Here is a 27,169-nt window from a genome sequence, read left to right as displayed (position 1 = left end):
GGGGGCGGCTGTGGGCAGGGGGGGGCAGGGGGCAGGGGGCGGCTGGGGGCAGGGGCAGGGGCTGGCTGGGGCAGGGAAGACGGGGGAGGGGCGCAGACACTCACACGGGGGGGGGGGGCTGGGAGCAGCAGGACGCAGCCGGGGACTCACCAGGCAGCAGCCGGAGCCCCAGGGCCAGAGGTCCAAAGAGCAGGAGCAGCAACAGGGCCAGGAGGCAGCTCACATGGCTCTCGCAGCACAGCGCAGCGCCCCCCGGCGGCCGGGAGGAGGAATTACAGGCTTCCCAGGCAGAGCCCATCAAAACTTCCCTCGCAGGGAAGCTAGTTAACAAGCGGTTCTAAAACCGCTTCTAAATTTAACAACGGGTTCGCACGAACCGGTGCGAACCGGCTCCAGCTCACCCCTGCTGTTAACCATTGCTGCACCTTCCTCTCTGTTCCCTGGCCTGGGACTGGAGGCTGCATTAGGGGAGGGAGCTTCCCTCTGGGGTATAAAGCTGGTACCTGCCACTTCTGCTCCCTCAATAAAAGCTTCTGACGCCTTCCTGGCTGTGTCTGTGCTGCTGGGAATGGGGCAACACCAGCAGCGGGATGTGGGAGCTGAAGCCTCTGTGATAAATGAGAAACTAATGAAGTGGGACCCGTTACAAAGACTGAGGAGCTGCAGTGACATCTCTGCTCAGTCTCAGGGCTGGTCTACACTGGGGGGTGGGGGGTCGATCTGAGATACGCAACTTCAGCTACGTGAATAGCGTAGCTGAAGTTGAAGTATCTTAGATCGATTTACCTCTCATCCTCATGGCATGGGATCGACGTCCGCGGCTCCTCTCTGCCCTGAGGCCCCTGCCTGCACCTTGCACCCCTCCTGCACCCCAACTCCCTGTCCTGAGCCTCTTCCTGCACACCGCACCCCCTCACACACACCAACCTTTATGATGTTCGCCTTTAAAAAAATAAATAAAATTCCTGGGGTGCACACCCGAATGGAATGTGCTGTGCATGTCTGTGAGTGTGATCCTGCAGCGCCAGGAGACACAGACAGGAGGGAGCAGAAGCAGCAGGCTTTTTTTTTTTTTTTTTTTAGCATTTTTAATCTGTACTTTAATGGCAGCTGGTCTGTCAGGGAAATTGCCCTTTCTTGGGGCTGTGAGGAAGATGGCCCTTATAAATAAAACAATCCAAATCAACACATACATTTTCAACAACAGCTAAGAGAACAGAGTGAAACTCCTGTTAAATACACCCTGTACCTTCTGTAGAAATATCTGTTTAGAAGTGCCTATGTGGTTCTACTGCCTTACAAGGACTTTTGGTTAAGATCTGGTGAAGAAGCGCTGTCATATGTGACATTTCCTCTATGGAGAACTACATCATATCCTTGTAGGGGGATGGATTTGATTGCCTAGGAAATGCTTCTATTTCAAATGACTATGATCCTATTTCTTTTCACTTTTTCAGGTTTGCTCCAGTGTTGTAAACCTCCATCTTTAGCTCCCTAACAATAACATGTGTTTGTTCTTTACTATGTATTGAGTAACATTGCATTCTGTAACAGGGCTAGAAGAAATTCTAATTATTATACTGCTCTATGTCACAGTTGTACTGATTACACTCCCTTTTCTCTTTAGCTCACAACAGATTATATGGGCATGAGTCTCTAGTCACTTACATGGAATTTATGCCAGTGTAAATCCGTTGATTTCAGTGGAACTTCGCCTGTTTTACACTAGTGTAAGTGAGAGGAGAACCAGCCCCTTCTTTGGGATACTGAGGAGGGAGGGAACTCTAGAAAAGGAATTGATATTTCAGACAAGATTTTTAAATGCACTTTCATTCTATTCATTGGAATAGGAAACATCACTTTGTAGCCTATAAAAAAAAGAATTGAGAGAGGCTCTTCCAAAGAGCCACTAAAAGTAAGTCAGCTCATCATGCTTAGTCTTGCTGCTCTGATAACTGGAGAGGCTCAGAGGTTTGTTCTCATGAGGAAGGCTTTTGAACCCCCGCAAGTGCAAGAACTCCTCATTGCCAACATGGACCTTGATGAAGTAGTTTATTCCAGCAACCACCTGAGTTTTAAACTCCACAGCAGTGAAGACCTCAAATTTCTTCCCTTCTTTTTCTTCCACCTGAAGTTGCACCTCGTCGGCAACCTGCTGCGCTTCCAGGGTGGCCGGCTGGGCGCCCGTCAGCCCCCCGCACCTCCTCATCGCGGCGGCGGAACCCGCAGCCCACCGCAAGCCAAAGCGCAGCTGCCAGCTGAGCAGCTTCCAAGCCACAGGGGGCTGCTCCGCCTTTGCTGCTGGCTCCAGCAGGGCTCCCGCAGCAAGCTCACTCCCCACCCCACTCAGCCCGGCCCCCTGCCTGACCAGTAGGGCCTAAAAAATAGGAGGGCCTAAGGCTAAAGCCACATTAGCCTAATGGGTAATCGGGCCCTGCCTGGAGACCTGGAGCAGGAGACAGTGTCTGCCCAGCCCAGGAAGAGCCATTAATAGAACCCGTTGTACCTGAAGACAAAGGGAGCAGGAAGTGGCAGCACTGGAGGGAGAGACTCTCCCTAATCCAGGAACAGGAAAGAGCCCCCCTCAGCCCAAGGCAAAGGGATGTGGCAGCCCTGAGGGGGAGACGTCTCCATTCATGTCTCTGAATTTAATATTTCAGACATGTAGAAATAGTCACCAGAACTCAGCTGGTCAGAGTTAAGGATGTTTGAATGCTGGGCAGTGAGAAGATTTCTCTTTGTGTGTGTGTGTGTGTGTATATATCTCCCGGACCTGGTTAGGTGCCACCGGACTGCAGTAAGGGGAACCCAAGCAACTGGGCCCCAGGATCCCCAGATAATTCAAGCCTCTGGAACTGGATCAGAGCCCATCCACTGCTCCAGTCTTGGGGTCCCTGGGCACATTCTTGGGGGGCTCTCTAGCCCCCTATCTGAGGCGTGAAACCCGCTGCCTAACCCCCAGTGCAGAGCTGACCCTCCAGACTCCCCCATGCCTGAATGCATCGTCTCACTGAACTCCAGGCCAAGGTGAGAGCCTGCTGGTTTCAGCTGAATTCTCTCCGGGGGGCACATTGTGACCATTTAACACATGGAGAGACTCTTTGCACACATCCAACATTATTGCTCTTTCACTTAATCTCTTAACCAGATAAAGCACAGGAGAGTTCAGATCCCGTAGCACAAAATGACCAACCTAACTGCAGTGCCCCCCACTAGCTCCCCCTTCCCTTGGGAGTCCTGGGGGCCATCTGGGCTCAGGAAAAGCAGGCAGGGCCCCCTCACCTCATAAACCTGCTGCATACTGGGGGATTTGCTCTCTCCTTTTGATTTGGAGACAAAGAGCGGGATCCAGGAAGGGACTCAGGTATTACAAGGCTGTATGTCACCACGTCTAAATTGCAGCTGCCTAGAAAGTCACTGGAATGACACTGTGAGCCACAAAGCCTGAGTTATGGGGAGATGTAAATGTCTTAGAATGGATGACACAAAAGCCAGCGTGCTAGGCAGGGAGCTGCCTAAGCCAGTCAATGGGAGATGCTGACCAGAGGGATGTTGTATAGGGAGTCCAGGCCTCTCACTCAGCTTTGTGGATTGCAGGGTTGTTTCTGTGACTGGCTAGTGCCCAATGTCCTTTGATAAATTTTGTTCCTGAGGTAAATCTGCCAAAATACAGAAAATTCAGAAGCAGCTTTCTCTTCTTAGGATCAAATTTGGAGCTGTCTGGGGGGTTTGAAGAAAGAGGGAGATGAGAATATGGTGTTAACTAGAGTGGAGCAAAGAAAAATCCAGCACCTGCTGGTAGGTGCCATTGTTACTCACCAATAAATCTGCACAGGGACGTTATCAATGCTCAGATCTTTGTGAGTAACAGCGAGTAACATGCTCCTCCCTTTGAGAGGCTATTTATTGTTTCCTCTGTGCAAAGCAATTTCTGTTCTGGCTTAATGTAAACTGAACAGGAGGAAGGAGAATGAAGGACATTATATTACTTACTGAATAATGCAAGTCATTTTCTTAAAAACATGATGTGACCAGGGTCACAAGGGAGCAACTGAGGTTACTCAATTCTGGCAAACTGTAAAAATGGGGAGCCACTCCCCAAAGCTGGTGGATTTTCCCAATATTTAGATTTACCAAGCCAGCATGAAACCGCCTCTATGGTACCTCACTGGTTACCCAGAAGCCAACAACAAAGTTAAAGAAACCCAGCCTTAGGCCTCCACCCAGACACCCAAGGCAAATATGATGATCATTACTGAAAATCTTATTCATCATATAAGAAAGTTCTACCTGTTATATCCTTGGGGCAGCCGGTGTAGGAAGCAATCACTTGAGGCCAGAGAGCAGACAGCTAACCAAAACCTCCATTTTATTTACAGAGACAGAGAGCTCACTCAGCCGGTTGAAACCGGCTGAGCTATCCCTTAATAGTCTAACTCAGTTGCCATAGTAACAAAACCCATGACAACCAAATACACAACATATTCCTCCCCCCACTAATAAGAACATCCCCTAAATAAAACACACACTAAACTAGAGAAGGAGGGTAGACTGCCTCCATTCCCGGCTAAACCCTGGGGATTATTTTGCCCCATAACCGTGGGTTCGCCCTAACTAAAGATCCAGCCGATGAGGAGGCCTTCTGTCTCTAGGTGGATTACGGCGAACTTCTGGTGTTGTTGCACCCGAAAGTACTAGGGGCTCAGGGTCCGCAGCACGAATAGGTGAGGAGGTGGTATCAGCTCGTGCTGGGCAAAGGGGTATCTCAGCTGCCGGCAGTAATGGAGGAGAACAGTCAGGAACAGGTGACTCATGATTCGGTGTCTCACCAGGAGGGGTGAAGTCAGACCCCTCAACTGCAGATGGGTCCTGAAGACTGGCATGACCTGGCAACAGCTGATCTACATGTCGCCGCCAGGTAAGATTCTCTGCAGTCCGGACTGTATAGGAAACAGGTCCTGTTTGAGTGATGACTGTGGCCGGGACCCATTTAGCTCTGGAAGTATAATTCCGAGCCAAAACTGGCTGTCCTGGGCTAAAGGTTCGGTCTTTTGCTCTGGGTGCCCGTCTGATGACTTGATATTGCTGCTGATGTTGCACAGTTTGTCTGGGTTCAGAAGGTTTCAGCAGATCAAAGCAAGTGCACAGCTGTCGTCCCATCATTAGAAAGTCTGGGGAAGCCTGGGTCGTAGCATGAGGTGTGTTTCTATAGGAAAGTAAGAAGGTATCCAGACGCTTTTGAATGGAGTGTTGTCCCTTTGCTGATTTCAAAGCGTTTTTCATTGTCTGCACAAATCTTTCAGCTAATCCGTTGGTGGACGGATGATATGGTGCTGACGTGATGTGGTGTATCCCATTTGCCTTCATAAAATTTTGAAACTCCTGAGAGACGAACTGCGGTCCGTTGTCGCTCACAAGTTGTTCTGGCAGACCAAAACGACTAAAGAGTCCTCGTAGTTTTTGGATAGTACTCTCTGCAGTAGTGGACTGCATTATAGAGACTTCTGGCCATTTAGAATGGGCATCTACTGCCACCAAGAACATGCTTCCTTCAAGGGGGCCAGCAAAGTCAACGTGAATACGTTGCCATGGGTTTTCAGGCCCGTCCCATGGGTGTAGGGGTGCCCACTGGGGTGCATTTCTTACACCCTGACATGACATACAAGCTTTTGCCTTCTCTTCAATAGCACCGTCCAATCTAGGCCACCAAAAATAGCTTCGTGCAATTTCCTTCATGCGCACTATTCCACAGTGACCGGAATGTAGCTGTTCTAACATCTGTGATCTCAGGGGTGGTGGAATAATGACACACCTCCCCCACAACAAACAACCAGATTGGACCGATAACTCCGTCCACCTGAACATGTAGGGAATAAGGTCGGGTGAGACCGGAGAGGTTTGTCGAGATTTTCCATGCATCACCAGGTCCATAACTTGGGATAATACTGGGTCAACGCGGGTTGCCTTCTTTATCTGAGTAGCAGTGATGGGTGTATTCTCTACCTGTTCAAAGTAGAAGATTTCCTTTTGGGCACTATCTTGATGTTTGACCGGTAAAGGCAACCTTGAGAGGCCATCTGCATTGCCGTGCAGAGTGGATTTCCGATATTTGATTTCATATGTGTGTGCAGAAAGTATCAATGCCCAACGTTGCATACGACTAGCAGCTAATGGGGGAATGCCTGTGTAGGGTCCAAAAATTGATGTCAGAGGTCGATGGTCTGTAAGAAGAGTAAACTTTCGCCCAAACAGGTACTGATGAAGCTTCCTAATTCCAAAAACAATTCCTAATGCCTCACGTTCGATTTGGGCGTAGTTAGTTTCTGCTTTGCTTAGAGTGCGTGAAGCAAAAGCAATAGGTCTTTCTTCTCCCGAAGGCATAATGTGTGACACGACCGCTCCCACTCCATAAGGGGAAGCATCGCAGGCCAATTGCAGGGGTAAGGATGGATCAAAGTGCGTTAGAACTTCAGAATTTAACAATGCATCCTTAGCTTTGTTAAATGCAACATCACAGGCTTCAGTCCACTTCCAGGCCTTGTTCTGCCCAAGGAGCTCATGAAGTGGTTTTAGCAGTGTGGCTAACTGTGAGATGAACTTTCCATAATAGTTCAGTAGTCCTAGAAATGAGCGCAGCTGGCTTACATTTCGAGGTGGGGGAGCCTCCACAATAGCTTTAACTTTTGCAGGGGCCTTATGAAGACCTGCAGAATCGATGATGTGTCCCAAATATTCAACAGAGGGCTTGAAGAATTCACACTTGTCTTTGCGAACTCGTAGGCCATACTCTTCCAGTCTTTGTAGGGTAGCCTCTAAATTCTTTAAGTGATCCTCTTCATTTCTTCCAGTGACCAGGATATCATCCAGATAACACTGAACTCCTGACAAGCCACACAAGATCTGGTCCCTAGCCCTCTGGAACAGGGCGGGAGCCGATGTGATTCCGAAGGGTAGGCGACAGTATCGATAAAGCCCCTTATGAGTCACAATAGTCAACAGCTCTTGGGACTTTTCATCAACGTGCATCTGTAAATATGCTTGACTCAGATCAATCTTACTGAACTTTTGTCCCCCAGCCAGGCCTGCGAAGAGGTCATCGATGCGGGGAAGCGGGTATTGCTCTGCACACAACACTGGGTTGACAGTGACTTTAAAATCACCGCAAATCCGGAGAGAGCCATCTTTCTTCACTATTGGAATGATAGGAGTGGCCCATGAGCTATGGGTAACTGGTATTAGGACTCCATTGGTGACCAGGCGCTCCAGGTCTGCTTCAACTTTTGGCCTGATGGCATATGGCACAGTTCGGGCTTTCAGATATTTTGGTGGACTGCCAGGTTTAATGTTCAATGTCACAGTGATTCCCTTCATACTTCCCAAATCATCTCCAAAAACAGCAGCATGTTTCCTTAGTATAGGGGTTAGACTGGTTTCTTCTTTAGTCATCCGGTGCACTTCTGCCCAGTTCAGCTGAATCTTCCCAAGCCAAGACCTACCCATTAAGGCTGGGTAGTCACCTCTCACCACAAACAGTGGCAATTTAGCCGCCTGTCCATTGAGCTCCACCTTAACATCAATAGTGCCCAACATGGGCACAGCTTCACCTGTATACGTCTTCAGAACAGTTTTTGTTGCCTTAAGCGGAAGATGCTGTAGCTTTTCCTTATACACAGTCTCAGGAACCAGCGAGACAGCTGCACCGGTGTCTAGTTCCATGCGTATAGGTTTGCCCTCCAATAAGGGGGTTACCCAGTAGTCATGTGAGCCCGCTGCCAAAGACAAAACATGCAGTGGCACTTCCTCTTGTGATGAGGTGTCTCCTTGATCATCCTGGGTCTGCTCTAGAGTATGCAAGGTTCCTCTTTTGTCGGCCAGACCACAGGCCTCTTTTTCTTTTGTTTACAGGCATACTCAATGTGTCCCTTTTTGCCACAGTGTCGACACACCAGGTCCTTACACCAGCATTCTGATGCCTGGTGTCCTGGCTTACCACAGCGGTAACATTCTTGACTCTGCACAGTTTTGTGGGTCGGTTCTTGTGACACTTTTTGCACCCTAGGGGGTGCACCGATGTATTGTGCCTCCCTTGTAGCCAGTTCCATGGAGACAGCAATATCAACAGCCTTCTGTAAGGTAAGCTGAGCCTCTGTCAGTAGGCGCTTCCGTATAGCTTCACTGTACAGGCCACACACTAACCTGTCACGCAGGGCATCATTTAACATTTCTTTAAATTCACAGTGTTCTGCTAGCTTTTTTAGAATGGCTACAAATTGTACAACTGTTTCATCTTCCTTTTGGTCTCTTTTGTGGAACCTATATCTTTCAGCAATTCCAGTGGTTTTGGGGAGAAATGAGACCCCAGGATTTCCACAATGTCACTGTAAGATTTAGTCTCAGGCTTAACAGGGTGTAGTAAGCTGCGTAGCAGAGAGTAGGTTTTAGCCCCTACAACAGTTAAGAATATTGGCACCTTCTTCGCTTCTGTAATGTCATTTGCAATACCAAACAGCTCAAAACGCTCAGTATACACATGCCACTGCTCTGTATTCTCATCAAAAGGCTCCAGGGGCCTGGTCAGAGTAGCCATGATTTTAGTTTCACTTTCACAGTCAGTGCAAACAAGCAGCTTTTTTTGTTTGTTTGTTCTTTACCTTAACTTCTACTGCCTTCTTTTACTGGAGCAGCACCGGAATCCCATCGTCGTCGCCAGTGTTATATCCTTGGGGCAGCCGGTGTAGGAAGCAATCACTTGAGGCCAGAGAGCAGACAGCTAACCAAAACCTCCATTTTATTTACAGAGACAGAGAGCTCACTCAGCCAGTTGAAACCGGCTGAGCTATCCCTTAATAGTCTAACTCAGTTGCCATAGTAACAAAACCCATGACAACCAAATATACAACACTACCAATCCCGAAAGATCAGACACTTTACCTCCCAAGTTAATGAATATTTCAGATCTTATCCAAATTCATGCTTACAGCCAATTCTTATTAACTCAACTAATGTTTATTAAAGAAGAAAATAGGTTAAAAGAGAGATCAGCACACAGACAGATGAGTACAGTTCTGAGATCAGATTCATAGTAGAGATGTTGAGCTTTGCAGTTGGAAAGCGTTCTTACAGAATTAGGGCTTTACTACACCACGCAGCTTCTAGTGACAGGGCTGTGTCAACACACAGTCTTGTTGCTAAAACTCAGTCTATGTAAACGCTTTTCTTCAGTATTTTGTGGGCACTTTTGCTGAAAAAATGCTTCCACACCTGCAAGCAGTGTTCGCTTTTTCAGTGGGAGTGGCATTCACACTGCCACTTGCCGCGGCAAAACTTTTGTCTTTTGGGGGATGGGGATGCGGGGGGCTTTTTTAAGCACCTGTGAAAGACAAAAGTTTTGTTGACAACTTGGTAATATAGACAAACCCTTAGTCCATAGGTTACAGTCCAATGTCCATATTCAGGGTGATCCAGGTGGGATTGGAGATCTCAATCTTATGATTTAAAGGTTTCCCTGATAAAGCACCAAGCAGATCTGAGATTAAAAGGATCAGGTCCCAAGGGTCTCTATATAATCCCAGGCTTCTCTTTACAGTTCAGTCTTTAGGCGAACTTATTTCCTAAGCATCATCGGTAACTAACTACACAGACCAACATAAGGCAACTGCCCATTTACTACCATTCACAGGTGATTTGCAGAAATTTAGGAACCTTGGGTAATTTTACCATAGAAATGTGGTGCTGAGTCAGCAGCCAGGCAGAGGTTTTCTTGATTTCAGTGGCACCTAATTCTGGGAGTCAGGGATCTAAACCTGGGCTTTAGGCACCTAAGTCCAATTGCAGATTTGGGTCGTCACCTCTCCGTGCCTCAGTTTCCCATCTGTGAAATGGGGATAACGTCACTTACCTTCACTGTAAAATGCTTGAGCGCTACAGATGAAAAGTGCTATGTAAGCGCTAGGGGACAATGCTGATGATGAAATGACCCATGAGTCTTATGTCCGTGAGCTGCCATCACAGGGAAAGAGAAACTTACGGGCAGGAAATTGTTTCTCATTTTGACTCTCTGGGCTGGTGTATCCAGGACCAAGAGCAATTCCTGCTGGCTCAGCTGGGGGAATTGGACAGGGAGATTGGGAAGAAACTAGGTGAAAATGCCACCAACTTTTCCAAGCCAATATCTAATCTCAACAAGCTCATCAGTGAGCTGGAGGGGCAGGGCCAGCAGCCGGCAAGTGAATTCCTGCAGGTGAGACTGTTCCAGCCACCCAGATCCCTGCACAGAGACAGAACAGCTCCTGAATCCTGGGCACTGGCGTCCAGCACTCTGAGATCGCAGTGTAACTCGGCGAGTGCATGGCAGAGATGGGAATTATAACAGTTCTTTGCAGAGTTACAGACATGGCATGCAAGAAGGAGGCTGAGGTGGGAGGGGAGGAGCGAGGACACGGCACACTCAGGGGAGGGGGCAGAAATGGGCTGGATTGTAGCCCTGATGGAAGTCGTGGAGTCGGGGTGGGGCCCAGGGCAGAGATGGAAGTCGAGCACCCCCCCCCCCCCGGCATAATGGAAGGCTCCCCACTTTGTGAGGTATTAGACTGAAAGCTCTTTTCTGTCCTTTCCCCCTCTAGGACATCAGAGGCACCACGAACAGGCATGTGGCTCCTTCTCACCCCCACTCACACTTCTTGAGCCTGGCCAGGGGCTGGACACCGGGTGAAAGCCACGTCTCCCCAGGGCACCTCAGCACAGTGTGTGGCGCAGGGGTCCCATTTACGCTACTTTCACTTTGTTCAAATTAACCTTGAGGTTCTCAGCCCATGAACAAAACAGTGAATTCACCAATCCCGTGGGAAAGATTATAAGAACATGAGAACGGCCACACTGGGTCAGACCAAAGGTCCATGTAGCCCAGTGTCCTGTCTGCTGACAGTGGCCAGTGCCAGGTGCCCCAGAGGCAACTAACAGAACAGGCAATGATCAAATGAACAGAACAGGTCATCGTCAATTATTAACTTGTTGTTCCATCCTGGGGGGACTGGCTGCCTGTAGACACTGGGGATGTAACATGGGCCTTTCACTGCCAGCTCTCTGCTTACCATAGGTGCAGACTTTTAATTTTCCCATGAAGTGCTCCAGCCCCCAGCCCCGCCTTCTCTCCACCGCTTCCTACCCCTGATCCAACCCTTCCCCAGAAGCCCCCCCGCACACCTGCGGCTTGCTGCTCTCTGCCCTCACCCAAGCACTTTCTCCAGCTGCCAAACAGCTGATCTACGGCCCCATCGAACAGCTATAGCAGGTGGGTTCTGAGCACCTGCTATTTTTTTCTGTTGGGGTTTGAGCTCCAGAGCACCCCTGGGGTTGGTTCGTCTTCTGCTTAGAATAACGGGATTGAGCAGAGACCAAGTATAAACAGGGATATACAATGAGTCTTAGCCCACGTACTGCTGTTAATGGGTATAACAAGGCATGCTCTTGGGGGACACTACTGAGAGGATCAATTCAGGAAAGAGCAGGGCATTCACAGCCCAAGGCTACACCCAACCAGCCAAACAGAGAGGACTTCACTTTCATCCCAGTGGCTAAACAGAAGTCAAACAAGCAATTCCCTCCAGATTCCCAGTATCACCACCAGCCCCACTCTATATGGGGATGAACAGATATGAAAACCAATACCCCAGTAAAAAAAAAAAAAAAAAGTTACAAGCCCCATACCCAGGTCAATATACAAGTCAAATCTTACCCACAAATCACGCTGTTGCCAATCCTTTAGAATCTAAAACCTAAAGGTTTATTCATAAAAAGAAAGAAATATAGATGAGAGTTAAAATTGGTTAACTGGAATCAAATACATACAACAATTGCAAAGTTCTTGGTTCAGGCTTATAGCAGTGGTGGAATAAACTGCAAGCTCAAATCAAGTCTCTGGAGTACAATCAAAACAGCTTTGGATGGGTCGTTCAGTCCTTTCTTCAGAGCTTCCGTTTCTAGCAAAGTTCCTCCAGATGTTAGAAGCAGGACTGAAGATCAAAATATAGGGGTTTCCGGGGCCTTTTATATCCTCTGCCATGTGGACGGAAACCCCTTTGTTCTTACTGTGGAAAATCACAGCAGCAAAATGGAGTTTGGAGTCACATGGGCGAGTCACAGGTCCATGCATGACTCAGTTTGCTGGTAGAGCAGCCATTGCTCACATGCTATCTTGAACGTTTCCAGGAAGGCTCCTCAGAAGTAGACTGGAGTCTCCCAAGGTCCACTGTCAGTTAAGTGTTTCTTGATTTGGCACTTACTCAAAATAGTCCTGTCTCAAGAAGCTGACCTAATGCTTCACTGATGCTACTTAAAATCAAACACATTGAGAAACAAGCAGAGAGCCACTATTCATAACTTCAAATACAAAAACGATACACACATACAGACAGCATAACCATAACCAGCAAATTACAACCTTTTCATAGACACCTTACTTGACCTTCTTTGTATAATATTTGGTGCAGCTCTAGGACCTTGGTTGCAACAATGATCTATACGGTCACAGTTCATTTCAGTAACATCACAATGGGCAAATCGGTAAGGCCTAAATTTTAAACAATGGCCTAATTCCGTATGTCTTGAAATACCCCTTCAAAATACGGGACTCCAGGGCACGTGTTCCAGCTGCATCCACAGCAGGAACTGGAGTCAGTGGGCGCTGCGGGTGCCCAGCCCCTTGGAGAACCAGCCCCTCAGCACTTAGGTCAGTACCCAAATTAGGACCCTAAATCAAAAGAAATTATTGACAGTTGGATCCAGCCCCTCAGTGTGCTCTGGCTCCTGTGCCGGCAGGAACGGCTGTTTGTGCCTCCTCCCCAGCAGCTGCAGGCACAGGGAGCGCCCCTGGGAGGGGTGGGAGGGAGTGGGGTTGGGGCAGGGACAGGCTGGAGGAGGGAGGGGTGGAAAGGACTAGAGGGGTGTGGCCAGGATGAAGCTGCTTCTCTTATATCCTGCACCCTGGCAAAGCCCCTTAGGACCATTAAAGCTGCGATGCGGCTCTGGCTGGAGCTCAGGACTTGCCTGGCTGCTGCTAAGGTCTGCACTGGCCCTTGCAGTCACTGAATAGGGGGCCTACTGAACCACCCCTCTCTCTGCCTCAGTTTCCCAATCTATACAATGCCTCTGTGTCTCTTCGCATTACAGTCTATGGAGGACGAGGGCCTCACGGTGCAGAGCTCTGAGAAGACGCTGAGCAAGTAGACCCAGAAAGCGAATGAGTCAGTGTCCTGATCCTGAAAAGTCTCAGTTTACTGAGAAAGGGGCAGAGCACAAAAATGCCACCCCAGCTGTCTGACTGAATGTCTCTCAGTAACCAGCTGCACACGGTACATCCCCAGGGCCCGGGGAGAGAAATGACAGGTACGATATGCACCATTCCAGTCTTTTCCCTTCCTGTAACCCTGTACCAAAGCACTGAATCTGCTCTGCTCTGCAATGCTGCGTGAAGACCCAGGTACCTGAGACAGCCGCAGGAGAAAGGTGTTTGAATGATGCCGGCAAATCTCAAGCCCCGCGGAGACCAGCAAAAGATCAGCACTTCCCTCTGCTGAGCTGCAACGTCTATTAACCACGCTGGACCTGGGTAACTAGCTGCATCCGCAGCAGCATCTCTGCCCAGCATGGCTCCCCCGCCACAGCTGAATTCCTTCTCCTTGTCCCTGATGGCAGCTTCCCAGACTGCCCAAGGCCTCCTCAGTCTGTCCCCACATCCCCTCCTGCAGCCTCAATGGGCAAGTGGCCTGAGAGGTCTCTGTTTATCCCACACCAGGTCCCTGCAGCCCCTAGTGCGAGCTCCCCGCACACCCGCTGCCCTCGGCCATTGGGCCCCAGCCCTCACCTGGGGGACAGGAGCTTGGTCTCCCTGCAGTCCCTGGTCTCTCTGCTGAGACTGACAAACAGGGAGAAAATGGGGGCATGGCCTTGCTGGGAGTGGTTGTGTTACAGGGTCACCTGCCCTACTAGGGCCCAGGCTGAGATCCCAGCACATTCCACAGGCCCCTGAGCCGCCATCAGATGGACTTTCAGCCTCGGTCCGTGTGGTGGTGGGGGGGAGGCACTGGGCTGGGTTACTGCCCTGGGGGAGCTGCTGGGGGAGGGAGGAGATTTACCTGCTCACAGACAATTTTAACAGTTCTAAAGCTTCAACATTTTGAATCTCAGTGTCCAGTGTCATTAAATAGTTCTGGTCTGACCAAAATATTATCTGATCCCCCCATAATTTCCCACAACCGTGAAAATTTTAATTGGAATGAAAAGCTTAAACCCCAGATTGTTGTGCTGCTGTGAAAGTTTAAATAAATAAATATAAAAATTGCTTAAAATAAACATCATCTGTCAAAATTATATATTATAACAAAATTCTGCCCAGCCTGACTATCACTCCTAACACACAGCTCCTTCTCCTGCAGGCTCATCCTCACAGGTGGATGCCCCAGGGACCCTCCCCACCAGCACAGGGGCTAATTGCAGGACCGAAGCCCTACTGGTACCTTTTTTCAGTAAAGCCTCCAGGGGTGAAATTGGCTGGGTTCTCCCTGCTCTGCAAACAGCCTGAGTCATTTTCAGGCAAGGAAACACTCCCTTGCTGCTGCAGGCGGGGCAGAGTGTGAACTCAGGAAATTGAAACTAACCCTGATCCACTGCCCAGAGGGAGCCATGGCTGCAGAGAACCCCGTGGAAAGTCTCCAGGAGGAAGCGACATGTCCCGTCTGTCTGGAATATTTCACAGAACCAGTCAGTGTGGAGTGTGGGCACAATTTCTGCCGAGCCTGCATCAGCCAGGGTTGGGAGGGATCCGATACAGCCGCCTCCTGCCCTCAGTGCAGAGAAACTGTGCAACAGGGAAACCTCAGGCCCAACAGGCAACTGGCAAATGTCGTAGAACTCGTCAAGCAACTGAGTTTACAGGCAGCAAAGGGAGCAGGAGGGGACAGGGTGTGCGGGGAGCACCAGGAGGCTCTGAAACTGTTTTGTGAAGAGGATCAAACCCCCATCTGTATGGTGTGTGACAGATCCCGGGCTCACCGCGCTCACACGGTGGTTCCTATCCAGGAGGCTGCACAGGAGTACAAGGTAGGCAAATGCTGTCAGATTTAATGGGTTAACTTTGGGGTTTTAATTACCGGCTAATTTCACTGAAAGTTACCTAGCACAGGTGTGACTCATCATTCTGCTCTGTAAAGTCTTCATTGTGTGGGGAGATGCTGTAACAAAATTAATGGTCAGGCAATGTGGCCACAGAGGCAAAATATCAAATCTTGAAAGCAGGATCTGCACCCCCCGCCCCCGAAGCACCGCTCACTCCATACCCCTCCCCTCCATTGCTCTCCCCCACCCTGACTCACGTTCACCCATCTGTGGCAGGAGGTTGGGATTCAGGAGGGGGTGCGGGGTCTGGGCTGGGGGCGAGGGGGTTGCAGTCGGGGAGGGGGCTCTGGGCTGAGCCTGGGGCAGGGAGTTGGGGTGCAGGAGAGGGCTCCAGGCTAGGGCAGAGGGTTGGGGTGCAGGTGAGGGCACAGGGTGCTGGCTCTGGGAGGAGGGTCAGGGCTGGAGTAGGGGGTTGGGAGGCAGGAGGGGGTCTGGGAAGCTGGTTCCAGATGGGCAGCACTGACTTACCTCAGGCAGCTCCCGGTCAGTAGAGCAGCGGGGCTAACGCAGGCTCCCTGCCTGTCCCAAACCTGCACCACTCCTGAAAGGGGCCAATGTGCCCCTGTGGCCCCTGGAGGGGAGCATGTGGCTACACACGCTGCCCCTCTCTGCAAGAACCACTCCCGCAGCTCCCATTGGCCACAGTTCCCCATTTCTGGCCAATAGGAGCTGCGAGGGCGGTGCTTGCAGGCAAGAGCCATGTGAAGAGAACCCTGCCCTCACGCCAGGCTGCAGGGGCAAGCTGGCCCCTTCTGGGAGTGCCGCACGGCTGCCAGAGATTGCGATCGACTGGGAGAATCTCCAGGAACAACTAGTTGATCGCAATCAACTGGTAGGTGACCTCTGGTCTAGCTAGACAACAGGTGGGAAGGGAAACTGAGGCACAAAGCGTGGCAGCGAGTTGCACATAGTCACTGAGCATGTCAGTGACAGAGCTTAGCATAGAACCCAGATCTCCCCAGACCCAGTCCAAGACCCGAACCACTTTGCCATGCTGCCATCTTAGCATCAGCCCCACCCAGTGATGAAGTGTCTCCGTTAGGAGGCAGAGACACCTTGATAAAGGTCCCAGGCGCACCAGGGAGAGGAGGTTTCTCACTGGGATTCTGAACTGCTGTGTTGCTCCATGAGGGGTTAAACTCTAGAGGAGATCACTGGGCTAAACGCTGTGGGACCCCGAGCACCATCAGTCCGCACACAAAAGGGCTCCAGACAGCTCAGGTCCATGCCAAGTACCACTGGGATTACACTGGGTTGTAGCAAAACTAACCCCAGGCTGGAGCTGACCAGTGCCAGTCTGACCTGCTCTGTTGTGTACGTGGGCAAGGACCAGTCAGTGTGGTTCCATTAGTCCCACTAGGCAGCCTTTAGAAATCTCCCAGAATGCACTGCTTCCAGGATCTTTACCAGGGAATGGGACCGTGGGGTACCTGCCCAGGGGGCATTGCCATGGAGAGGGGTTAGGACAGCGCTGGGGCAACCCCCAACCCGTTCTTTATACAAATCTGCATCCTGTCTAATTAGGGAGGTCACTGAGGCATCCCCAGAACACGGGACACCCTCAGAGCTGCCTGCATGGGTCCTCACCAGTATCAGTCACCCTGTGTGGACCCCACCACCGTTTTTTCCAGCGTGCCACCCGCCTGCATCATTCTGCATGAAGGTGCCACCCCAGCCCTGCCCCCACCCTCACGGGTGTCCTCCTGCAGCCTCAGTCTCCTCCTCTCCCTTTTGCACCAGACAAAGCCAAGTCCAGTGCTGAGTCCCTACCGGACAGGGACAGTGCTCCACAAAACTGGACTGTGCAGCTTCAAACCAGACGAACGGCCTCCCAACATCTCACGAGTTTTGCCCTGGTGCTTAGACCAGCTCTGCCCAACCAGTGCAGCCCCAGTACTCCAGGGCTGAAATCCCAGCCCATATTTAAACCCTGGTGGCTTCTGAGATTTGTATCACTTTGTTTGTTAAACCTTCAACAAACAGGTTTCTTGATTCACCCCCATGTGACTCCAGTGCCCTGTTATGCTCTGTACCATTAATCAATTCACAAATACCAGTAAAGCTTGGGTATAATTGAGATCTCTTGCTAATTACTAAAAACACTGAACCAGAATTGGTAACGAGTCTGAATGTGACACGCTCCCAGTTTCCATTAATGAGGTTTCATCACCTTGGTGGTCCTGATGTCGCAAAGCGATTAGAACCACAGTCATCTTGGGTTTTGGGTGGAAAAACACCCACTTCCAAGCACCTCTCAACTATCCAGATGAAACTTCCCAAATCATTTCTGTTTCTTCAGGAAAGAATCCAGGCCCATTTGAAAACTCTGAGGGAAGACAGAGAAAAGCTGCTGGGATTGAAAGCGACTGGAGAGAGGAATTGCCGGGAATATCTGGTAGGTGCCTGTTGTTATGAATCAACTGTGGGACTGGCAGTGGGAGGTCTGTTAGGAGGCAGACTCCTGTGTGGCCTATGTGAACATGGGCTTGTGTGTGTTTCTCCATGATCATGGATTGCTGGGTTAGATTCATGTGTAGACAAGCCCTAAGCTTTCATTTCAGTAGGTGAGTAGCCCTTCTGGCTTGCCTGAATTCACACAAATGTCCCCGTGAAGTGTTTGTCCACTGTGTCTAGACATTTTGTGCATTTTTAAAACATTTGTTCCTTTTAACTCCCCTGATGTCTCTGTTAGTGTAATGCTGAGTCCTGCCTCCTGCTGCTCTGGGTCTGAATTTTCACAGACCATAAATAACAGAAGATGCTGACCATGACTGACAGAGAAATATCCCTTTCACAGGGATACAGGGGCCAAAGGGGAAGGTGTGAGAGAATCCCCTGCCTAGTACCCACAGGGTAGAGTCAAATGTCAGAAATCTGAGGATTTTCACAGAAAATCACCCTCCTGCACACTCAGCTCTCCATGAAAGGATCCTGGGCTCCATCCATGCCCCAGACCAACCCTTGCCCTATTTCATACAGAAACAAACACAAACCGAGAGGCAGAAGATTGTGTCTGAATTTCAGCAATTGCAGCAGTTCCTGGAGGAGCAAGAGCGACTTCTGCTGGCCCAGCTGGAGAAGCTGGACAAGGAGATTGTGAGGATCCAGAATGAAAATCTCAGTAAACTCTCCCAGCAGATTTCCTGTCTGAGTGAGCTGATCAGTGAGCTGGAGGGGAAGTGTCAGAAGCCAGCGAGTGAATTCCTACAGGTGAGACTGAATGAGAAACATAGGTGGGTGCTCCAGGACAGCCAGCTCTCCCCCTCAGTGCTACCCACCGTGGGCCCTGCCGCTCAACTCCTCCCCCTTCTTCCAGCACCATCTGCCTGCTGCAATCAGCTGTTCCACTGTGTGCAGGAGATGCTGGGAGGGAGCGGGAGGAGCAGGGAGGGAGTGTGCTCACGTTAGGATTCGCTCCCCACTTTGAACTCTGGGGGACAGATGTGGGGACCCACATGAAAGACCCCCTAATCTTATATTCCATCAGCTTAGGTTAAAAACTTCCCCAAGGCACAAATTCCTTTCCTTCTCCTTGATGCCACCACCAAGTGATTTAAACAAAGATTCAGAGATGGGTCACTTGTCCCCCCAAAATATCCCCCCAAGCGCCTTCACCCCCTTTCCTGGGGAGACTTGAGAATAATATACCGACCAATTGCCTTTAATGTAAGTACAGACCAGACCCTTATCTTTAGGACACTAAAATCAATCAGGTTCTTTAAAAAAGAACTTTATTATAAAGAAAAAAGTACAAAAATCACATCTGCAAAATCAGGATGGAAGGTAACTTTACAGGGTAATAAAAAGATTTAAAACACAGAGGACTCCCCTCTGGACTCAGCTTCACAGTTACAAAAACAGGACTAAAACTACCTCTTCGCATAGGGAAAATTCACAAGCTAAAACAAAAAAATAACCTAACGCATTTCCTTGCCTTAGTTAGAATTTTTGTAATCTTAGATGGATCATTTCAGGTAGGTTTTCAGGAGCTGTTGTACCTGCTTGGTCTCTCTCTCTATCAGGAGAGGGAACAAACACACAGAGCCCAAACAAAACCTCCCGCAACCCACCAGATTTGAAAGTATCTTCTTTCCTTATCGGTCCTTCTGGTCAGGAGCCAACCAGGTTATCTGAGCTTCTTAACCCCTTATAGCTAAAGTGATTCAATACAGCTGCAAGTAGGTATTTTATGTTACTCTTTCCTTTATATTTATGGCAGCTCACAAGAGGAGGCGAGGAAGAGACAGGGTGGACGTTGAGTGGGAGGGGGAAGAGTTGGGTTGGGGTGTGGCATTGGGGAAAGGTGTGGAGTGGTGATGGGGCATGGGGTTGAGCACCCCCAAGGACAATTGGAAACCCGCACTCATCATTAGAAACATGCCAGACCCCCACAGAGGGAGGAGCGGGCTGCTAAATCATAAGCACTGGAGTCCAGTAGTCGGAGATCTCAGTGCCACTCAGCATGTGCATTGCTGACATCTGAGTGAGTATTATTCTTAGCAGAGTCACAGGGATATGAAAGATGGAAAAGCCCCATTAGCTCAGGGAATCAATGGCCCTGGGGCCAGGGCAGGGGCTCTTCCCCCATACTTCCTAAACCCCTTCCCTGGGATCCCCTGTGTATGTGTCATAGAGGACTGAAATTCTTTTGCCTCTCTTTCCTCTAGGATGTCAGAACCACCTTGAGCAGGTATGTGGCTCCCTCGCACTCCACAATGCTGGGAAAGAGCTTGATCATGAGGGTAGCACTGCATTTCCCCAGGGCTCTACAGCAAAATGTGTGGGGAGATCACGTGTTGGATACAAATTTCTCTGATCACTTCATCCTGGGGTGCTAACTCTTGTACAGAAGACTCTGGAATTCTCCAGTCAGTGGCAAGGACTGACCTCAAGTATTTCCTAGAGATGTCACATCCCTGGGGGACAGGCAGCTTCAGGATTGTGGGGATGGAATATGGGCCTGTCACTGCTGGGTCCTGGTCACTATTCAGCCCAGGGCAGAAGCGATCAAGAGTCTTTCCCACCTGAGGACTGTTTGGAGACCTGTGTGGAATGAGCTGGGGAAGGGGTAGTTGGTGTCTCAGTCTAGTTCCTAGAGGCAGATTTCTACAGCACTTCACCTGGGAACCTCCTGTCCCTCAGAGCATGGAGGCCAAGGAGCGAATTGGCCATGGAGACTCAATTCCCGTTTTGTCCCCAGAGCTGATCTCTCCAGACCAGAGTTGAAGAATATTAATGACCTTTGACGAGAAGGTTGCTTGGCCCTGGGCTGTGTTGCATCTGCTCTGAGGCTGGGAGAAGTCGAGGAATTCTAACTCCAGGCCTATTAGAGCAGCGACTCACAAGCCAGAACTTATAATGAGTCACACAGTAAAATCCAATCATGTAAAATTGTTTCTCTCCAGGTCTGAGAAGGGGAAGTTTCAGCAGCCGGAAGAGATTTCTCCTGAAGTGGAAGAGCGAGTCAGTGATTTCTCCCAGAAAATGATTCTGCTATTGGACATTCTGGGGAAGTTCAAAGGTACCTAGAAGGGATCTAGGAATGGAAATTGGGATGAGTCTCTGAGAAGAGAATGGTGCTGATCAATTTGTTCCCACTTAGATGATGCTGTTAAATTAAGAAATGACTCAAAGAGTTTAAGGCCAGAAGGGACCATCATGATCATCTAGTCTGACCAACTGCACATTGCAGGCCACAGAATCTCACCCACCCACTCCTGCAATTGACCCCTAACCTCTGGCCAAGTTACTGAAGTCCTCAAAACATGATTTTAAAACTTCAAGTGTAACTGGTTGAGCACTCAGCGGTGCGGCGCCTCCTGCTGGTCAGTCAGGGAATTAGCTTTCCTGCTCCAGAGCGCCCACTGCTGGCCAGTGTCTCTCCTGCCTCAGGCCCCACCATGTCCCTCCTGGACCCCAGTGCCCCTTACCTTGGGGTTCTGCCCACAGCAGTACCCCCACACTCTGGGTCTCCTCTCCCAGGGGAATCCCAACCCTCTATACCCACCTTGCCTCAGTGGTTACTGCCAGTCATCTAGCCCCCTTTCTCTGGGGCAGCCTGCAGTCCACAATGTCCACTCATCATTAGCAAAGGGGTTGGACCTACTGCTTTTCTAACCCTAGTACCATCTCTGGCCCTTAACAAGGCCTCAGCCTGGGGACTTGCCAGGCCAGAGCTCCCCAGTTCTGCCTGCCCCACCCCCAGCCCTGCTCTGTGTAAGGTACCCTGTGCTCCCAGGCAGCCCTGCAGTGAGACTCTTGCCTGCCTAGCTCCCAGCCCTTTGATCAGGGCCAGTTGTGGCCTAATTGGGTGTGGCCCCAGCTGTGGCTGCCTCCCCAGTCAGCCGATGTGAGCTGCTTTTCACCTTTTACCTCCTTTTATCCCAGGAACAGGGTAACTGCCCCACTACACAAATTACAGAGAACCCACCATTGACTCTAGTTTCAAACTGCAACTGACTCGTGCCCCAGGCTGCAGAGGAAGGAAGGAAAAAAATCCCCAGGCTCTCTGTCAATCTGACTTGGGGGGAAATTCCTTCCCCACCCCAGATATGGTGGTCAGTTGGATACCGAGCATTTTGGCAAGACCCAACAGCCAGACACGTGGCAAAGAACTCTTGATAGCTCAGAGCCCTCCCCATCTACTGCCCCATCACCAGCCATGGGGCACATTTCTCAAAGGCAGATCCAGCCAATCACTGAGCTTTGGTCCTGTTTGCAGCTAGTTTGGGCCAAATGGGCTGGAGGGAAGGAGAAAGCCCCTCCCCCATGATCAGGGATCCCTCCAGCACAGGGGCCTCTTGTGTCTCCTGCACAGCAGCTGCAGGCACAAGGCGTGTTCCTGAGAGGGCTGGGAATGGGGGTGGTGAGGGCGGGTGGAAGAGGGAGGGGGGTGGACGAGGCACAAAGGGAGGTGGGCAGTGTAAAGCTGGGCCTCTGACACTCTGCACGCTGGGCAAGAGACACGGGGGCCATTGTCACAGGGATGTAGCTCTGGCTGGCTTCAGAACTTCCTCAGCCTGTGCCAAGGTCTGCACCGGCCCCTGCAGCCACTGAACAGCAGAGTCACAAATGGCCCCTCCCCTCTCTCCTTTTCCCGGTACAGGGGGGAATCGGACCCTTTGAGCCAACCCTCCCCCACCTCAATTTCCACCTTGATAAAATAATTTTACTATTATTTCCATTTCTGCCTATGGAGGACGAGGCCCCGTCATGCTGCTCTCTGTAGAGGTGCTGAGTAAACAGACCCAACAGCTCAAAGTTAGAGCCAGTATTTAGGAAACTCTCCACATCCCATCAGTGTCAAAGGGACCCAAGTGGGTAAAGTTACTTTTATGCCAAAGTCTTTGCAGGCTCTGGGTCTAGGTTACAACAAAAGGCAGTAAGTGAATGAGACAAACCAACTGGAGTCTGAAAGGTGGGAGGGGATGAGGAGGGAAAAGTAAATCTCTTACAAATTGTGTGTCCTGGGATAGTTGTGAGGCTGTAAGGCTGCTGGCTCCATTGCTGAGAGAAGCCTGATTGAGAGGGGAAATAGATTTCAGACCTTTTTATATTAAATATCTGAGTGTGTCTCTGGGCCTCTCTGTCTGTTTCTCTGTCATAATTATAAAACAGTTTCAGAGTGGGGATGCTCTTATGAATATGAAAGTCTGAAATCTCACCTCTCTTCTTTCTCCCCCAAGACACTCTGCCGTCTGAATTGGAGAGAAAAAGAGGAGAATTCTTTGGAGCACACAGACAGGGTGAGTCTGCGGGTGAAGATTGCCTTTAAATTATGAGAATATTCCAGAGAAAACATCTTCATGAGATTGTAGCTGAAGTTACCAACCAAACTGACAGCGACCATGACACACACAGCCCTAAAAATAACACATTAAACGGTCAGGAGATCCAGGGGCCCATGTCCCGTCCCCCCCCCACCCCCCCCCCCACACACTTTTAAAGGTGGGATAACCAGGACACTTTTCAGCATGGGCATATTTTGGGGCAAGAGGGCCACGTTGCTCCCCCACACACACACTGCAAGCCTTGGCAGGGGTGGAGCATGGCAGGCAGTGTCTGTGCTTAGGGCAGGGCAGCTGAGCAGTTCCTCTCTGTGTAGTGCAGCCCCTGCCCGCAGCACCAATCTCTCCCTGGTGCTGGCTTCTCTCAATGGCCCCACCCCTGCTCCTCTTTCCCTCAGGCCCTGGCCAGGCCAGAAGCCAGAACCAGGCTGCCATCCAGGGACTGCACTGGGGAGCCCTGGATCCTCCACCTGCCCAGGGTGGTGCACCCCGGGGAGTGGGGACATGGGCTGGGGACTGCTGCCAAAGGCCCATGGACCCATGTCCAGGGCAGGTGGAGTGTCAGGGGCTCTCTATAGCGGGCAAGTCTCCCAGCCTGGCCAGGGGGCCTCAGTCAGGGCCACGGAGGGGGCAGGGACACAAAAAGAGTCCTGACACCACCCTTAGTGCTGAGTTCATCCCCATTCTGATGAACAGAAACACTCTTAACTGAGTCACACGCAAACAGAGCTCCCTGCCACATCCCTCTGCTTCACCCCGGTGCAGGGGGTCCCCCATCGCTCTTCTCCAACATCCTGCCTTTCCTCTGGGCAGGGCTGGGCTCTCCCATTGGAGCCGCTCCCTGCTTCCTGGACTGGGGAGATGCTCTTCCTGTGAGACTGTCAGCTCCTCCTTTCTCTCTAGGCTGGAGATGGTGCTACCACACCCAGTGCCACCTCCTACTCTCTGCTCTTAAGTGGCTGTTCCCCATTGCTGCACCTTCCTCTCTGTTCCCTGGCCTGGGAGTGGAGGCTGCATTAGGGGAGGGAGCTTCCCTCTGTGGTTTAAAGCTGGTACCTGCCACTTCTGCTCCCTCAATAAAAACTTCTGACACCTTCCTGGCTGAGTCTGTGCTGCTGGGAATGGGGCAACACCAGCAGCGGGATGTGGGAGCTGAAGCCTCTGTGATAAATGAGAAACTAATGAAGTGGGACCCGTTACAAAGACTGAGGAGCTGCAGTGACATCTCTGCTCAGTCTCAGGGCTGGTCTACACTGGGTGGGGGTGGGGGGTCGATCTCAGATACGCAACTTCAGCTACGTGAATAGCGTAGCTGAAGTCGAAGTATCTTAGATCAATTTACCTCTCGTCATCATGGCGTGGGATCGACGTCCACGGCTCCCCCTGTCGACTGCGCTACCGCAGTTCGTGCTGGTGGAGTTCCAGAGTCAACAGGAGCACTTTCGGGGATCGATATATCGCATCTCAATCGATTACTACCCACCGATACTGCGGGTAGTCTAGACGTACTCTCAGGTGTCCAGGACAGAGGCAGTTCCCTGGGATCCGGGACTGTCCCAGCCTGAATGGAGCTGCTGGGGAGCGTGAGAAATGGCCCCAGACTCCCCAGGGCTGAGCTCTGCCCCTAACGCTCTGATTCTCTCTCCAGTTAATGTGACTCTGGATCCAGACACGGCTCATCCCAACCTCGTCCTGTCTGAGGATCGGAAAAGTGTGAGACGGGTAGACACGCGGCAGCAACTGCCCAACAACCCTGAGAGATTTGACACTCGGCCCTGTGTGCTGGGCTGTGAGGGATTCACCTCAGGGAGACATTGCTGGGAGGTGGAGGTGGGGGATGGGGGATGCTGGGCTGTGGGGGTGGCCAGAGAGTCTGTGGGGAGGAAGGGAAAGATCAGCCCTAGCCCTGACGGGGGGATCTGGGCTGTGGGGTGGTTGGGAGATCAGTTCTGGGCTCTCACCTCCCCTGAGACCCCCCTGCCCCTGAGCCGGGCCCCCAGCAGGATCCGGGTTTGTCTGGACTGTGACCGGGGGCAGGTGACATTTATCGATGCTGGTGACAAGGCCCCGATCTTCACTTTCCCGCCGGGCTCCGTCCCTGGGGGGAGAATCCGACCCTTGTTCTTTGTGGGGCCAGGATCCCGGCTCAGCCTGTGTCCCTGAGACATGCACCAGAGGCAGGAACCGGAAATCAGCCTCTCTAGCCTCATGGATCCCAGTCTCTATGATTGTGGAGGACTCTCATCTACCCAGCCTCTGGCTCCTCATCTCTATGGCCCCTGGAAGCACCTCCCCCGCCCTCTCTGCAGCCTCAGGGATGAGGGGAGGAGGGGGAAGAACCCCTGGGGCTGCAGGAGGGGCAGAGGGGCAGAGGTGGGGGCTGGGCAGGGGGTGGCACTAACAGCCTGGCAGGGGGCTGGCGGAGGTGGGGGTGGCAGGGACACAGAATTGATCAATCAGGGTTGGGGAGAAGCAGCAGCTGCAGGGAGCGTTTTGTACAGATCTGTGTCCTTAGCTCTCATTGGGGGCTCCCAGGCGGGGATCAGCACGAGGGGGGAAGGGATAAGATCAGGGAAAGAAGAGAGCAGCTGAGGGGGATGATCTGTGACAGGGAGGAGAGACACAGGGAAATAAACAGGGGTGGGAAGTGAGGCTAGAACAATGATGAATAGAAAAGGACAGTATGGAAGGAAAGGGAACATGAGCGGGACGGGGAGATTTATTACATGTTACTGAAAGTGAGACTGTAACTCATTAATTCCCTATATTAATTCCTGGCCATTGGTGCAATCTTAGTTCCATAAAGAAAACTGTTCTCAGTAGCTGGGGATCTCCTGGCCATGCTGTGGTTATTAAAGCTCCTTCTTAGCTCCTTTTACTTTGCTACGTTCCAGCAACTTACTGTAAATAAAACATTACAAACAATAATTCTTGTTTGTTCCACTTTAATGTCCCAGCTGCAAGGAATATTGTGCCTCTGGGAAGAGAGTTTGGATTTTACTGTGTGATGTGTCACTAACCAGCCTGTGCTCTGCCTCTGTCCTGTGCACACCCATGTCAATCAGGAATTGCTCAGCTGTGCTCTGCAGAGAGGTGACTGTTTGCACAGGGTGCAATCCATGAAGGGACTCAGGTGTTGCAATGCTGAGAATCACAGTGAGTAATTTTCAGGGAGCAAGAAAATCACAGGGACAGCAGCACTGTGACCCTCAGAGCTGAGTCAGTGGTCTAAACTCCCTAGACAATCCATGGGCAACACAGGCACGTTACAATGCGATTCACAAAAGCCACCTCAGTAGGCGGGCAGCCATGTCAGCTAGCCAATGGGAGATGCTGACAAGGGGGGAAGGGGTGTCCTAAGTCACACCCCTCTCACAGTTAGGTGCCTATATCTGGGCTGCAGAGGGGTGTGTCTCTCTGCTTAGCAACCCACAAACAAGAACCCACCGTCTGATGTCTGGGGCCTCCAGTTGCAGCAGCTGCCAATGCCTGGTAGTGATGGTGGCAGCAGCTGGGAGCCCCAGGCCCTTTGAAATCGCCCCAGCAGGCTGCAGGGCTCCTAGTGCAGTGGCACATTAGGGGAAGGAAAAGCACTGGACCTTGGCAGGAGCCGCACTGAGCAGGGGTGGGGGGAAGAAGCCCTGGACCGTGGTAGTTGGGTGGGGGGTTGGGCAGAGTGAGTAGGAGAAGCCCTGGACTCCAGCAGGAACCATGCAGGGTGGGGTGGGGGGCAGAAGCTCTGACAGCTGAGTCCCTCTCTCTCCCATGCCCTCGGTGTGGAGCTGGCTCTCACTCTCCGGCTGTGGAGAAATTCAGCCCAAACTAATCACCTTGGTATCTCCAGCTCCCCCCTCACCACACAGCCATGAAGGGATTCAGCCTCGGAGGCAGGGTCAGCATTAGCCCCACGTGGCAGGTTGGATCTAGGGTACACAGAGGTGAAGTGACTTTCCCAAGGCTAAGCAGGGAGTCAGTGGCAGAGCAGAGAACCAAACCCAGCACACCTGAGCCTCAGGCCTGTGCTTGAGCCACTAGGCCACCCTTCCTACCTGAGGAGGGGGAACCTCCTCTGCTGTTTTGAGTGGGTGGGTGGGAGCGGGCACTAGACAGAGCCCCCAGGAGATGGGGAGCAGAGAGACATGAGAAAATGGACATGAGTGCATAGGCGGCAGGTTTGTATAATTTTTGGTGGTGCCCAAAATGGTGGTCCC

The 27,169-nt window shown here is 51.1% G+C and overlaps 3 protein-coding genes across 3 annotated transcripts in view; 2 read left to right on the top strand and 1 right to left on the bottom strand.

The window, feature by feature from the left end:
- Positions 1–25,276, top strand: part of LOC123344879 (zinc finger protein RFP-like) — a 36,180-nt gene extending 10,904 nt beyond the window's left edge. Inside the window, exon 6 of the mRNA XM_044981369.1 lies at positions 24,607–25,276. Within this exon, the coding sequence (XP_044837304.1) occupies positions 24,607–25,121 (515 nt within the window). The 3' untranslated portion in view covers positions 25,122–25,276. The remainder of the gene's footprint in view (positions 1–24,606) is intronic.
- Positions 1,847–2,209, bottom strand: LOC123345716 (cystatin-B-like). The gene has a single exon (XM_044982746.1). The coding sequence runs from the start codon at positions 2,207–2,209 to the stop codon at positions 1,910–1,912; it is 300 nt and encodes a 99-aa protein (XP_044838681.1). The 3' UTR covers positions 1,847–1,909.
- On the top strand, positions 14,645–23,072 carry LOC123344900 (zinc finger protein RFP-like). Its single transcript, XM_044981401.1, has 6 exons — positions 14,645–15,096; positions 17,471–17,566; positions 18,151–18,381; positions 19,839–19,861; positions 20,577–20,692; positions 22,857–23,072. The coding sequence occupies exons 1-6, from the start codon at positions 14,680–14,682 to the stop codon at positions 22,943–22,945; spliced, it is 972 nt and encodes a 323-aa protein (XP_044837336.1). The 5' UTR covers positions 14,645–14,679; the 3' UTR covers positions 22,946–23,072.
- Positions 25,277–27,169: the final 1,893 nt, after the last annotated feature.

Source organism: Mauremys mutica, chromosome 12 (assembly GCF_020497125.1).
Source record: "Mauremys mutica isolate MM-2020 ecotype Southern chromosome 12, ASM2049712v1, whole genome shotgun sequence".
In the NCBI taxonomy this organism is placed as follows: domain Eukaryota; kingdom Metazoa; phylum Chordata; order Testudines; family Geoemydidae; genus Mauremys; species Mauremys mutica.
Note: the sequence above shows the minus strand (reverse complement) of the source record. Positions and strands in the feature narration are given on the sequence as shown.

Coding starts and splice junctions, on each gene's coding strand:
- LOC123344900 (XM_044981401.1), top strand. CDS start 14,680: ATGGCTGCAGAGAACCCCGTGGAAAGTCTCCAGGAGGAAGCGACATGT. Junction 19,862..20,576: donor GTCAGAACCACCTTGAGCAG/GTATGTGGCTCC, acceptor GTTTCTCTCCAG/GTCTGAGAAGGGGAAGTTTC. Junction 20,693..22,856: donor CATTCTGGGGAAGTTCAAAG/GTACCTAGAAGG, acceptor TTCTCCCCCAAG/ACACTCTGCCGTCTGAATTG.
- LOC123345716 (XM_044982746.1), bottom strand. CDS start 2,209: ATGAGGAGGTGCGGGGGGCTGACGGGCGCCCAGCCGGCCACCCTGGAA.